Consider the following 15,354-nt stretch of genomic DNA (forward strand, 5'->3'; position numbering starts at 1 on the left):
GGGCCAGACAGCTAAACACTGAGCTTAAACTCTCTATAAAGCTCCGTACAGCAGAGGTAATTATTCTCTGACATTACTATGAGCGACCCATTTCACACATGACAGTACCAACTGTCATTTGATATATTGTTATTGTAAGAAAAATTGGTGAGCCACCTTAAGACACATTAATAATAGCTCTGCCTGTCCAATTGTAAGAGGAAGTGATAGACTCACTTGATCCTTCACCATGAATAAGACAAATAATTGGTGAAATGATGGAGTACCATCATATGAAATGCTTTTTGGGTAAGTATGAGTATAAGATTCAAGTCCAACGTGGATCGCATGCAGGTGTAGATTCCCTTTTCATCTGAGCTGGTCACTGTAGCCTCCATGCAGTAGATCTCCCTATCGTCTATGGGGAAGTATAGATCCATGTCTCGTTGTAGGGAGCTGTGGTAAGTGGCTGACCAGGACAAGGTAGTGTTTGGCTGGTTTTGTGGCTTGGCTGGCCTTTTGCCTTGGAAAGCACTTCTAAGCAATTCCCAAACAGCACAAATCCTCCCCAAACCCTGTGACCTCAGTGAACGTGTGTGTGTGGGTGACCGTGTATGGATGCATGTGAGTCTGTGTGTAAAGGGGTTGAGGGGATTACGGTGGAGCTTTCACACTCAGCGGACAGAGGGATGGATCTGCTTCCTCCATGGCCCCTCCAATCCCTGAACACAGCCCAGGGATCAGTGGGTTGCTCAGCCACACTGAATCCACAGCTTTAAACTCCCCCTCTACCGGACCAAAGTCCTCCAAAACCTCTGACCTTTTCTGCTCTTTTCCTTTCCCTCTAACAGAATTTTCCTCCTTTTTGTTGAATTTCACCAGCTTTTTTTTTCATCCCTCTGACCCTCCCTTCTGTCTCAGGTATGCTTTTGTTGTGAGAAAACAGCCAGGGAGCAGGACAAAGGCCAACCATTTGAACAGATATAATGGAAAACAAACTCAGAATTTACTCTGTGGAGCAGGACATCAATTGAGAAGTCAATATTAAAGTGTGTTGTAGAGTTGAGGTGAGGGAGCAGGGTTGTGAGGGGAAGAAACATGAACAAGTCTCTTCTATTCTCTAAGAACAATCGCTGTAATGAATCCGAGACATCCACTTCAAGGAGCAGCTCATTTGAAAGCGAAAATATGCTTGTTTTTATATTCATTCCTTGAACTTGTGCAGGATAATGGATCTGTTTATCCAAATAAAGTCCACCCCGTGTCAGAGTCAGTTTTTCTCACAAATGAGAATGATTGGATGTACATTCTGCACTGCAGTCACTGGGCAAATAAACATGACTCATGATGACCTCAGTACTCCTTCTTTTTTTAAAGGATTTTTCATCTTTGAATAGCAAAGGGAGACAAGAAACAGGGGAGAGAGCGAGGTCTGACGTCAAAGGTCGCCAGCTCCCTCAACTGTATTCACATAAATGTAGGGAATCTATTGTTATCATTTCACTGCTTCCTGATTGATCAGCAGCTAAACAGACAATGGATAGTGCAAATCAGCGGCGACATCGGGCCATATTTTGACCTTTGATAACCCATTAGCTTCCAACCACCTCCTAGCCAAGATCACTTTCTGATCGTGTTATACGACAGGAAAGAAGTTAATTATTCTAAAATATCAACGCACATCTTGAACACATTTGTTCAAGCCTGGAAGTGAAATGCACTGGATCTGATCAAATGGTAATGTTAGCTAGGAAGTGGCTGAATGCTAACATTAGATAACAGTTTAACAAATATGTTGTTTTACCCTAAAGGTTTCAACATGCAAGAACTGGCCACCAGTTGAATTTATACTCCAAACAAATAGGGGGCAGCATATCACCAAATTAACCGCTAACTGCTGCCGACTGTAGTTGCTGTCAGCTAGTTAGCTCAGTTAGCCGTGCAGCTGTTTACACCGCTAGCACAGGAACTGATTTTCACTATGCATCTTTTTAGCTGCCCAATCAATGTGGAAGTGTTGTAGTCCATTGGACTACAAAGGAAAAAATTCTGTTTGGTTCTGACCGGGGGGGGGGGGGGGGGGGGGGGGGGACTGAGTATACAGGCCCCTCATGTGGCTCAGAAAGATGCTAGAATGAACAGCTAGGGATGCAGGAAGGGGCCCCAAGAAAATGCCTTGGTATGGGGGTTGAGAATTTTGTGCTACGCCCCTGATCATGTGTTACGTATTTCTTTTCCTAAATTAATTTAAACATGTTTACAATATCTCATATGAAGTAGGTTTTACTACGTGCAATTTATTCTCTTGCTATGCTTTGGAATCAAATACAAATTCCAGGAATCTAAACAAACAAAAAACAAATCAAGATGTCAGTCACCAAACTTATGTATTCTCTCCTCTTCTCTCCCCCGACAGCAGCTCTACCACTTCTTTCTCGAAGTCACCAAAAGCTACTTCATGTCAGAGGCAATTTCTGTCAAATCTAGCTGTAAGTGTCTTGGACATGCAGTAAATTGTATTTAAGACTTGGCAGCACAAGCTTGTCGGATTAAGTCGGTGAGACAGAAGAGCTTTTTGATTGAGGAGGGAGAGTGGGTAGAAAATGATGAGGTGGAATTATTTCATCATACTTTTTCCTGACCGGGTCACTTTTGTCCTGTATGACACAAATCCAACATAAGCATAAACCATTGTGAGGACTAAAATACTCACATCCTGGTTGGACATCTCCCAGTATGGCCGCTCCCCGTATGACATCACTTCCCACATGACGATGCCATAACTCCACGCGTCACTGGCTGAGGAGAACTTCCGGTATGAGATGGCCTCAGGAGCGGTCCATCGGATGGGGATCTTACCACCCTGTTGACACACAAAGTGCAAACTAAAGACTCTTGGATAGAATCACATCAAGGTTATAATAGTTTTTGAATTTATTAACTTGTTTTTTATTTTATTTAAGTTTTGACTCTTAGATTTTCATTTTAGTTTAGTTTTCAGCCGTTTTAGGGTGTTTCTGCTCGTTTCAGTTAATTTTCAGTTTTTAGAAATTTAAATTTGAGTTATTCTTCAGACCTTCTGGAGGAATAAATGCCCAGAGTCACAATGGATTCTGCTCTGATCTGGAGCTGTTTACCCAAAGTAGATCTTTTTAACTTTTGGATTCAAAAAGTGTATCTATCTTCACTCCTATTTATCAACCTGACTGCAGCGTGATGTTGACCTCCACTGTTGGGAGTTAACATTAACATTAACAACAGTTAACTGCCAACTGGAGCTGGAGGGATAATGAACTCGACTACACGGATGCTATTACAGAAAAGAAGAGAGAGAACTGGAGTCTCTGGTGAGTGCTGAATTCATTGAGAATTGACCTAAATTTAAACACACAGACACACACGTCTCGTTGTCGACTCCCCTTTCCTAGAAGTAGTGACAGGCTACCAAATTAAATCATTTCTCTGGGTTTGCAACATTTGGGATAAAGAAACATATTAAAAGTAAAGTACACAACTCAACAAAATATATATAACAAAGGTCGGTTTTAGGCATCTTAATGAGGAATTCTTATATATTATATCTTTAAAGGGTGACAAATTTCTCCACTGCTTATTTTCGTTTTAGTTTCAGTTTTAGTTTATGGTGGTAATCCTGACTCGCACACACATGAGAGTATCAGTACATCCTGAGAACTGACAGCTAACCTTCCTCAGAGACATCTACTGATTGAAATTTTTTCTCTTACTGTATGTACCACTGGTAAATCATTCAAAGTACATCTCAACTCTCTCAGAGACCTCGACCCAGAACACATTACTGTCCAGCAGAGTTGTGACTGACGAAAGTAGTTGCTATAGCGCAATCAAATGCATGCTGAGCCATTTTAAACCACTTATTTAAAAAATACTGCTCTCATAACCTGAATCCTAACAGCCAGACTTGAACACATTTCTGTGTTTATGCCACCGAAGTTTCCACCTCACCTCAGCTCCCCTCACACCAACCTTCACTTCCCTTCTGTGGATTTCAACCACATTATGAGCAGAAAAGCTATACTTGGAACGATAAACACAGCGTTTCCTTCACACAGTAACCTCAATACAAACCAGGGAATGGAGGTCACCGTGGGCTTAGACAGATTTGCAGGACGGCGTCTTTTCAGCACAAAAGTCTTTTTTTGTGTATCGCTTTTGCTGTCTACAGCAACTCCATCTTTCGCTGGCCTCAGGAGAAATATCATCAGCCTAATCAAGGAGGAGTGGAGTGATGCATCAGTTCGCCGATTTCTCAAGCTTACATAAACAGCATCAGTCTGTAAATGAAATCTTTGAAAGGAAATGGAAGCATCCCCCGCTCTAAACGCCTTTTCCTCATTTACAACACTTCGAGGCAATTTGGGAATAAAGATGACAAAATACAACAATAGCAGGTACATTGGCAGGAAACAAAAGGTAAGTGTATAAGAGCCCGATTTCCAGGTACAGTACTGGTGTGGTGATGAAAAACAAAGAGAGTTCAGGATACTGTGGATGCCAGTTCATGCATCTGATCATGCATCTGGTTTTTGAGGCCAGTACCAAATCGCTGATACCAAATGTTAATATCTGACCATTTTAATTCCTTTAGAGCAACATTTTAGTTTTACTCACAGAACTTTTATGTAACTAAGATTGAAGGTCCCCATCAGTCCAGGTTGATGACTTAAAGGTCCTATTTGTAAGACTCTCACTGCCAACTCATCAAAAACTGATGCTTTGGGATTGTAGGATCCCAAAGCAGTGAAGAATAACTACAATTCCCATTTTCATTAATATTCTTATTTTATTCTATTTAATTTTTCTCACTAAATTACAACTTGATCTCAATGTGACCTGAATAAATAAAAAAAAACTATATTACAGAAAGCTGATAGATAGATAGATAACTTTATTAATCCCCGAGGGGAAATTAGGTATTATGTATTATGTCCATCATTTCTGACTCAAAACGCCACATGTTACATCAAATTAATGAATGGATTAAACCCCAGTTTGGAGACCGTACTGTGAGGGTGTATCTCATTAAGATTAACTCAGCTTTGTAATAAATCAGTGGCAGCTGCTCGGTTTTAGAGGGTGGTGTCGGCGTACCGTTGTGGTGTAAGCAGCCTCCGGGTCATCCTCCAGGACTCGGGACAGGCCGAAGTCTGACACTTTACACACCAGATTGCTGTTGACCAGGATATTTCGAGCTGCCAGGTCTCGGTGAACGTAGCCCATGTCTGACAGATACTTCATGCCCGAGGCGATGCCACGCAGCATGCCAACCAGCTGGATGACGGTGAAGTGACCATCATGTTGCTGACAGGGGAAAGAGGGAGACAGAGAAGAATGAGCTGACAGAGAAGAGCCACTGCAAAAACCGGAGACAGCAAAGACAACCAGAGAGAAAAGGAGGGTCGATAAGGATGGATGGCAGAAACAATAGACAAAGGAAACATAACAGTATCCATAGAGCAGCAGTAAAGTTTGCTCAGGATTTTAGTGGCAGTTTATTGACAGAACAATATGCTACAGATGTGAAATATGGTTCCCATTATAGCCTCTTGTTTTTACAGACAAAGGCCCACTGTAGAAATGTCTTGTTCAACAGCACTGTTGTCGTGTTTATTTCCCACAAGAATATCACCTGAAGCGAGAAACAGACATAAACATACTTGAGTTCTCTGATCGTCTCAGCACTCACCCTCAGAAACGAGTCCAGCGATCCGTTTTCCATGTACTCCACCACGATCATCACAGGCCTGCCTGCAAACACACAAACACAACACACACTCTTTACCTCTCCAGAGACTATGCCATTGCTCCTATGGGTATGTGAGGACAGTCTACGGTGGACAAAGACTCACAAGTAAGCCACATAAACCAATGCATATAAAGTGATACACAAGAACAAAGCCAAGCTAGTCTTCTTCTAGCAGGGATCCACAACTTTTCCTACAGGGACTAAACAAATGATTGGTTGTATGTTTAATTTATTTCTGATCCTGACAGTTTCAGTCCTCCAAACCTGAGCCACTTCCATTCGCTGAATCAGGACTGTGAGTTTCAGTTAAAAGCTCATAAACTGGTAAGTGTATCTTTGTGTGAGTTTAGATTTTCTTACAGGTCTTTAACCTCATCTTAATCCCGGAAATGTATGTAATATTATCCTCAACACATGTCCCAGTCAGCCCAAAGTAAATTCAAAGCTGTTGTTGAACCATTTGAGAGTGCAGTCATGGCTTTGGGCTCTTTTGAAAGGGTATGAGCAGAGTTTTTTTCCCAAGCTGTCAGGAGCTGTGTAAGAGCCTCTGGCATTAGTCTATAGGAGCACACTGAACCGTTATTTTTCTCACCTATGTTTTTTAATGCAAAAATAAGCCTGCAAGATGACCTGTTACTTCTCCTGTTAGCTGGAAAACACAGTGGGTCCAAATCATACTGTCTTACATGGCCAAAGTTCAGATTAGATAACACTAAAACTGAAAATGAATACATTTGTCATTTGTGACCTCAAAATAACCTTGCTTGACAGTATCAGGGGCAACAACTCATTATAGTTCTTTATTTAGTATTCCTCAAATAGTCAAAAACAAGTGCTTAGGTGGCATAAAACTAAATAACACTTTATTCATGAGGAGGCAAAACTTTGTACATGCTAGTTTGTTAGCTTGTTTGTTTGTTTGTTGATTGCATCTTGCTGTTTTGGTTTATTCTTGAAATGTTTTTAAATTGATGCATTTGCCAGTTTGCTTAGCTGTGCTTGTGTCGCTGGCGAACTAGAGAAGCTTTTAAAAGGTAAATAAGGTGGATATGTTTGAATTAAAGATGCTGGTAGGCATTGTTTTGTGTCGAAATCCAATATAAATAAATTATTATTATTATTCTTGCAAATTAATTTGACCATCACAATTTACATGCTTATTTCTTAATGAAACCTTACATTACTAGTTACTATTAACACGAAAACAACTGGTAATATTGAAACGCATTAATAATTGTATGTGTGAACAATCCAATAATCCCCCTTAGAAATAAACTGAGGCTTTTGTAAAGCCAGTGGTGTAAAACTTCATTTAGTCTGATGAGATTTTCAGCAGAAATCTTTCAGACTCACAGTGAGACACATTTTTGGCAATTTATATCCAAAACTAAGCACTAAACGTGCGAGTGCATACTGATGTCTTGAAAGATTATATTTGGAGTTGTGCAGATGACACATCAGGTTCTGGTAAACACTGGCTGACAAAATCACACTGCGTATGTGTGTATGTGTGTGTAACTGCCAGTCAGAAACCCAGAAAGGGAAAGCGAGGGCTGGGGAAACACAGACCATCAGCGGTTGATTGATGCATCGAGTCAAGAAGCTCAACTCATAAAACTTTTCCCTCTCAACATGTCCGACCTGCCGAACGGGACCTGTTCAGTATTCAGTCCGTGTATGGCATAAAACATTAGTCAGAAACAGGTGCGAGCACAAGTTTTCTCTCAAAATGTTATTGTCTCCCCGCAGAGGATCCCTACGGTGTTACAGATTGACTGGTTTACAGCTGGGAGGCAGTTGTCCAGGAGCTGTAAACCATTCTGAACTGCTGGAAACAGAAATAAAAGTGTTACTATGGTGAAGTAACACCATGATATCACACTTCAGATGCAAACTGATTTTTTTGTCTCCCGTGGGAATGCGTCACATGGTGGAAGACATAGTATCAGGATGTCGGATGCTCTCTGTTTCATAATGGAACAGAGCGATGCCAAATAGCTGTTTCACTCTATAGATGAAATAACATGATGCACCTGCTCTGCATCACTGGAATTAAAGACAAATCAGACACAAAGGGATATTTCAGTGTTATTGTTTTAAAGGGACTGAGAGACAGGAGACAGCAGGTGAGACTGACTGATGCCAGAGAGGCTCCTGTCATTGTTATGTCATGTGTTTTCAGCTAAATGCACAAGTGGAACTATAAATTAAGAAGCTATTAATTTCTTTTTTAATTAAAAATACAGTACAAGGTGATGTTAGAGACATTTGGGATTGTCTCATTCACTGCACAGGGGACAGTCCCAGATGCTTCAAAAGTGAAAAGTTTAGTGCTTCATGCGACTCTTTTATCGGAGGTTAAGAATTTAGCCAGATGTACACGTTCCAAGCACTTAGTCGTCATTGTTAAAGCATTTTCTCTTGTCAAAGAAAATCATGAAAACACTTCAGATAAAGCATCAATTAGACCTTTCTGAGGCTTATCCAAGTACCTTTGGCGCATTCACCGCCTCTTTCTCATTTGGAAGGCCACAAGAGGCCACAATAGGACCATTATGCCTGAACTTGAAAACAAACAATAAAATAAAAAATAAAACAGTGTGTATTTTTACAATAGGAAGGCTATGAGGATGAGGACTAAGATGTTGGTTTGGGAAATGGACGCTTGGTTACCTGCTGCGCCACCACATAAAGAGTGTTTCAAAACCAATTTTGTTGTTTTCAGAAGTGTTTGGGGAAATAGGGACTGTCCATAAATCCAACTGTTCCACTTGCCAAAAAAGCACTTACTGCACCTTCACAACCAATACTTAACAGTCACAGGTGAAAACATCCCCAAGAAAACACATACACTTTGAGTTGTGCACAACCCTCAGAACAAATGTTGGTAATGTACGTTTCTGCAAACCACAGATATGTTGAAACTTTACATTTTCTATAGATTCAATTTTTAATTTTATGTTGTGTGTAGCAAAGTGCCCATCTGGGGCACCATTCCAGTAACCTTTCTAGGTGTTTTCAGTCTGTTTTCAGTGCTCCCAGTGTGTTGATTATGCTTTCAGTGTGCTTTCAGAGTATTTTCAGTGTTTTCAGTGCACTCTTCCAGTACCCTTTCTGCATGCTAGTGCCCCCTTACAGCTGGTGCCCTTTTTTATTTTGTCCTGTGGTCTCCTTGAAAAGATCAAGTTGTGTTACGCTTACAGAAGTTGAAATGCGGAGGTTCCTCGTCAGAAATACCCAGTGGTTTCCCCACTTACAAATGTTGAAATGCAGTGTCGAACTGCGCCCACTGGCTTTTCAGCCTTCTAGCTTAACTCCACCACCATCGGACAAATACAGTATAATGAAAATGTCTGTGGCATTCAGAAAGTGATGCAGTAGCTTACAATCAACACAAGTCAGATACAAATGTGAAATAGTGAATGTTAACATTCATTTTTAAACAGCCCGAATGCTTTAACATTTGAAATAATCAACGCCGAGCAAATTATCACCAAGGGTACATTGATTCTAAACCCAAGCTCCTGTCGTCAGGGAGAACGAGGCACAGTGGTTATTTGGATGGATGAATGAGCAGAGCCTTTATACCACATAGGCACATGACTTGTTTTTTTTTTTTTTTTTATCTGCGAAATCTTATCATCATACCCTTAAATTTGCAGATGCTTTCCCCACAACACCAATGCAACAGGGATAGACAGGAAATTATTTGATCAAGCTTGGCTTTCCTGAGCTAATTAGCAAGGTCTGGAAAACAATATATGGTTATGCAGCGCAGCGCCTGAACAAAAACAAACGCACCTGTTACCAGAGTCTAATGCGTCACCTGTTATAGCAGAGCAGGTATAGCAGTCAGTCACAGCACAATACTCTCCATAATTAGTCTCTGAAGAACAACAACAGATGTAGGGAGTGAAAGACGGCAGGGAAGGCAAACAGACAGGCAGGCAGGCAGACAGAAGAGGGATACTCAGAATTTATGTCTGTCTATATGTGATGCCGAACACAAAAGGATTTCGATTGCGTGATTCAGTGCGGGTAGTGCATTGTGTTTGTTCGTGTGTGTGCATGTTCCATTTGAGAGGCAGTCATGGGAAATGGTTTGCTCTGATAACTTCCTCCCTTATAAAACACAGATGACTAACAGCATGGTAAAACTGTGGATTTCTTCTTATGTTTGATTTAATTCAATTTCACAGAATATATTTCAGGCTTTAATGCTTTTAAATTGAATGTGATATCAAATAGTAAAAGACAATGTTCTAAATTAATGTATTAGCATCTACATAACAATACAGTGGCTCTGTATTTTCTGCCTTTGATAGTCACCCGTCTTCACCAGAAAAACGGCCCGTTTGGCAAGGCAACACATTAATGTTTATTGCTCAGTGGTGACCTCTAGTGGCCGTAGTAATTGTGATGGGAGCAAAGGAGGGACGCAGGTGATGGTATAAAGAGCAAAAACGTCTGCATATGGACGGTGAGGTCGATGAACCCAAACTTTTACCCAGGAGACAGCTTTTTGTCTCCTGTATGAAACCAAAAGTCAATGTTGACTACTTTTAAAATGATGTAATACCTTTAACTTACCTCAGATACTTATCATAACTGTAGTCAACATATGTATTTCAACTTAAAGAATGATCTTTTCCTAAACCTAACCAAGTAGTTTTGGTTCCTTAACTTAACCGCACTGGGACTGTTTCACGTTAACCATGTGACGATGAAGGTCTGGGTCTATGCCTTGGTATCTCAATACGTCACGGTGATACTAGGCACCTTCATCAGCAAAACTCATACCCAGCAAAGACTACTTCCCTCGGGCAATTGAAGAAGTATCGTGGCAGAAAACACCTGTTGGTTCACTTCTACAAAGCCATCATAGAGAACAGCCTCGCATCATCTCTCAACATCTTTACTTTTACGTAAAATAAGACTTTTGGGTACTTTTTACAACACTGCCAAGATGACTGGATTCATAAACAGCTTCTTTCCTACGCCGCAGAACTAACCCCCCTCGTCTCACCTTAAGGCTGTGTATGAACCGGACTGAACTCAGTCTGGACTTGTTAACTGGTACATCATTCATGTATTCTCTGCCTGTCGGGCTTCTTCGTTCCCTTTTGTGTCTTGTTGTAATGGTTTAAGATGCCTGTTTGCCCTGGAACTGAGCTGCGCGCTATCAAACAATTATGACATGGGGTTAATATATAGTATCTATGTATCGACAGCTGCGAAAGAGCTGTCATTCAGAAATATCAGACCTCTGAGTGTCTATTCAGTGCAGCCAGCCAGTGTTGTCGTTCCCAGCCACGGCGACTCATTTTTCATTCTTTGTCATCATCAGATGTCTGACAGAAAAAAATCATCTCAGTGTTGTGTGGGAGGATTTTTTCACTCAATAGCTTCAGAGATGTTCGACTTGAAAAACTACAGTTAATTCTATCGGTGCAAGATATCAGCAACCAGCAGCTTTAATGCAATAATGGCAGTATCGGCCTTTAAAGACCCTTATCAGTTGGATCCTTGTCAGCAGGGTCAAAGCTGAGGAGTGTCCTCTATCTGCATTCAGGCAGGGGAAAGTAAAGTCTTCAGGGGACACATTTATATTCACAGCGATGTCTCAGTTTATACACCCCCTGTAAAAACAACCATATGTTGCGCCGGGTGAGTCCCGTAAAACAGAGCTCGTTAACGTGTCCGTACACACACACACCACACAAAAACACACATCTTTTGTAGATGAAGCATATTCCTGCACAAAAAAAAAAAGCTATTTGAACTTCTGCATGCAGGCCACTCACACACAATATAATCACGCACATGCAAACACACTCACTGTGGCTATATGTGGAGGAAAGCGCAGACTAGACGCAAGGCAACAAAACTATGCGTATAAACAGAACAGAGTCAGTTCACTCTTCTTGTAAATACCAAGAAAAACACATAGCGTGCAGTTAATCCGTACCTGAAAATGAGACGGCTGCAACTTTAAAGAGCTGCAATTTACTATTCAAACAACCAAAGGCACACATTTATCCATCAGACTGTGGTAAACAGAGTGATGGGTAAAGAGATGGCAGTTTCAAATGCTCTTGTTTCATCTGATTGTGCTTTTAAGCCGAGCCCTCGGTGTGAGTGCAGCAGTGAGTCGCCCCCAGACAGCAACACTGAAGGGAGCATTTTGATGAAAGATAGTGACTGACTTGCACATGTTTACAAGACACAATGGGCCTCGTGCAAGAAGCGAAATACAAACACATTTTCTCTTATTTTTCTTTGTATCCTCGATTTTCTCTTATTTTGTTAGTACCCATTGATTTCTGGGATTCAACAATGTTTTCTTATTTTTTCTCAAAAAAGTAAAAGAAAATATGAGAGACATTTAAGAGAATGTTGCTGCATGAGGCCAATTGTTCTTATCTGTGTCTCGGGGATGCCTGTCGTCACAGGGATGTGCCTGATGTCAATCAAACTGTGCACACTTAAAGTGCAGATAAAGTAAAATGCAGGTTAACTTTTGACAGGACTGAGACTGACTATGATAGAAATTACCACAAAAAAAGGACAAGCAGCTTCAAGAAGACTCCTAACAGCAGCCATTTACCACCCTGTGCAGCACTCTTAATCATACAAGTCAGCGGGCTGTGGTAGTAAGCTGGCAGGGACATTTTTCCAGACTTTGGAGAAAAACATGTCATGCGTTTGTTCAAAAGCAGCGTGCTACTGACTCAACGAGAAGGCTAAAAATATGTTAGAAGCAAAAGAGTGGAATAGAAATGTTTTCTTTTAGTTAATTAGATATAATATCAAAATTCCTCCCACATTATCCCACATTTACACACTTATTGAACCACATTTGGTTTGTTGGGAACGGGTCACCCAAATGAGGATATTTTTAAGGAGATCTTAGGACCACTTCCAGCTGTATTTGTGGTGACAACAACTGCAACGTAAAGTTTTAACATATCCGTTGTTAGGGTTAGGGAAACAGACATGTCCAACATTTAGTCGGGTGACAGAGTTGCAGAAATTCCTACGTGGGAAAATGCCCAATGTATATAGCAGGGATGCAAAGAAGTAGAGCTTTTAAATACCCGTCCAGTTGTTGTATATACTGCATCAAACAACATCTGTATTTAACACTCACTTGAAAACTGGATATTTCTGACCAGCATACACTAACCTCTGAATACTTTTTTCCTTTAAAACCAGACTTAAAAGTGGAACCTGACCCATGTGGGTAAAAAAAAAAGCTTTACTAGTGCTATCAGTAAATGTTGTAGGGAAATGTATTGCTAGCAAGGCGGCAATATGGTCTGTAACCCCATAATCCTACTTACTTTTGGTGACCACGCCCTCCAGCCTGATTATGTTGGGGTGGTCAAACTGGCCCATGATTGACGCCTCGCGCAGGAAGTCCCGCCTCTGTCGCTCCACATATCCGCCTTTCAGTGTCTTTATCGCCACAGCGATCTCTTTCTTCCCCGGAGTTCTCAGTCGGCCGCTGCACACCTCGCCAAACTCACCTAAATCACACACACCACCCGGCCACACACACACACACACAAATGATAACAGTAAGGAGTCTATCATCAGACATCAGCATGCAGCTGCTAATCCACCTGGGGGCAGTGTTGCAGTTCCCATCTCCACTACAGCATTAGTGCCTCCTCTCTGATTAGTTAAACTTCATGAAATTCTCTCTTTCACCTTCTATAAAAAGCCTTGAATCTATTCTTACATGTTCTTTTGTTCTCTAAACCTGTTAAGGCTTTAATATTCCCACAGCCTGAGTGGAGAAAATGACAGTGAGACACCAGGAAATGGAAATGGGCGTCCTCTTTAGCATGTACAATGGAGACGAGGGAGTTCACAGCAATTGTGTGGAATGAAAATAGATAATCTCCTACAGCACATTTAAAGGTATTGTTATCCTAACCAACATGAGATTATCCTCCTCCGCCCACGAATCAGTGAGGCACAAGTGGATGAGTGTGTGTGCAGGCCTGTGTGTGTGTGTGTGTACCTGCTCCGATCACCCTCTCGATGCGGATCCTGGATGGGTCGATCTCCTTGGTGAACTCGTGGACGGCCTGTGTGGGGTCTTCATACGTATCAGGGTCCACGTAGGTCTTTATTCCTGGGAAAGGGACTGTGGGGGCAGAGAGAGGGATGCAGAGACAATGAACAAGGATTATGTTATTTTTTTAATATATATGTTTTGATGAGGCTGGAAGACAAAATTAGCCTAAAGTCTTACATATTTTTGTAAATTCAAATTCAACACTGTATAAACACTTCCCCCAACCTGGATAAGTTGTAACACCACAGCACAACATCCTCTAGACTAAAGGCCTCGGAGAAAAGCTAAAACATAAAGCTAAAAGTGAATTGATAAATGTTTAATGCCCCTCCATATGGCAGTAGTACAAATGCAAACTTGACCCAAGACACTGAAAAATGAAAAGACCGAGTCTTTTGCAATGAGCCCAGTTTCATTCTTTGACTTTTGTACTGTCATACTGGTCTCCCCCTCCCTGTTTCCTGTCTATATTGACACCAACATATTCTCACTCTCAACTCTTCAAAATGGCAGCTTGTTCAGTGTCGTTAAGCATCATTTATTGGACATGAAGGGACATCAAGTTAGGCCCAAAAACTACTTTCAAAATCTGGTTTGACTTTCAAAAACAGCTTGCTGACAAACTTTGACATATTATGACGTCTCATGACTCTTGAACTATTATTAACACAGTTTGGTTAGGTTTAGCCAAAATCACTACTTGGTTAGGTTCAGGCAACAAAACTACCTGGTTAGGGTTAGTCCCAAAATTTCCTGGTTAAAGTACAAAAAGTACTTGGTTAGGTTTATGAAAACATCTTGCTTTGTGTTAAAATAAAATTCAGTCAAGTCTGTTAAGTAACTTGCATTACATAAATTACGGAAGTTAATTTACTTACATAATGTAACTTAATAACAATGCTGGACGCGAACCCACCTGACCACCCCCCAACTCAGACTTCTCTTACTCTTTTTTTACAACCCTTAAAGCAAGCTTTCAGACTTAACTCTAGATAGGTAACTACAGAGTCAAACTTACAAGCTTTGGACAAATGACCAGGCTACTGTATTTGATGCGCTGGGAGTGAGAACGTGCTGTTGAATGTGTATTTCTTTTCATACTGTATCAACAATCATCGTGCATTATATATAAGATCTGGTCACTCCTTAGACAAATGGAGAAACATTTCCCTTCTGCTATTGATTATGAGCTGGGAGGCAGTTAGAGTTACCCTGTCTGATGTTCATTATCTGCTCTCAAAGCACACGAGCAAAACACAAACTGATAGCTTGTTCCTCGTCTGTCTTTTCCTGAGAAGTCGCACACAGGGTCTTTAAACCAGGGCGAGGTTTTTGTCCTCGCTTTAAGCGAGCATCCACCCGGTCGAAGTGTCCTTGAGCAAGTCAGTGAATCTTTTAACAGACTGCTGCTTGTCTGGCTCTTGACCCTGACCTCCCAGTGGAGGGAGGCCTATTGACGAAAGCTGTGTTTCTCCTTCAGGGATCGATACAGTACCACAAAACA

General features: G+C 41.1%; 1 protein-coding gene across 1 annotated transcript in view; it reads right to left on the bottom strand.

Moving 5' to 3' along the window:
* The window catches only part of epha6 (eph receptor A6), a 136,189-nt gene that overhangs the window by 2,493 nt on the left and 118,342 nt on the right, over window positions 1–15,354 (bottom strand). The window contains 5 exon segments of the mRNA XM_073473388.1: window positions 2,693–2,842; window positions 5,110–5,319; window positions 5,705–5,766; window positions 13,108–13,293; window positions 13,794–13,919. Of these exon segments, the coding sequence (XP_073329489.1) occupies window positions 2,693–2,842; window positions 5,110–5,319; window positions 5,705–5,766; window positions 13,108–13,293; window positions 13,794–13,919 (734 nt within the window).

Source organism: Pagrus major, chromosome 9, assembly GCF_040436345.1.
Source record: "Pagrus major chromosome 9, Pma_NU_1.0".
NCBI lineage: Eukaryota > Metazoa > Chordata > Actinopteri > Spariformes > Sparidae > Pagrus > Pagrus major.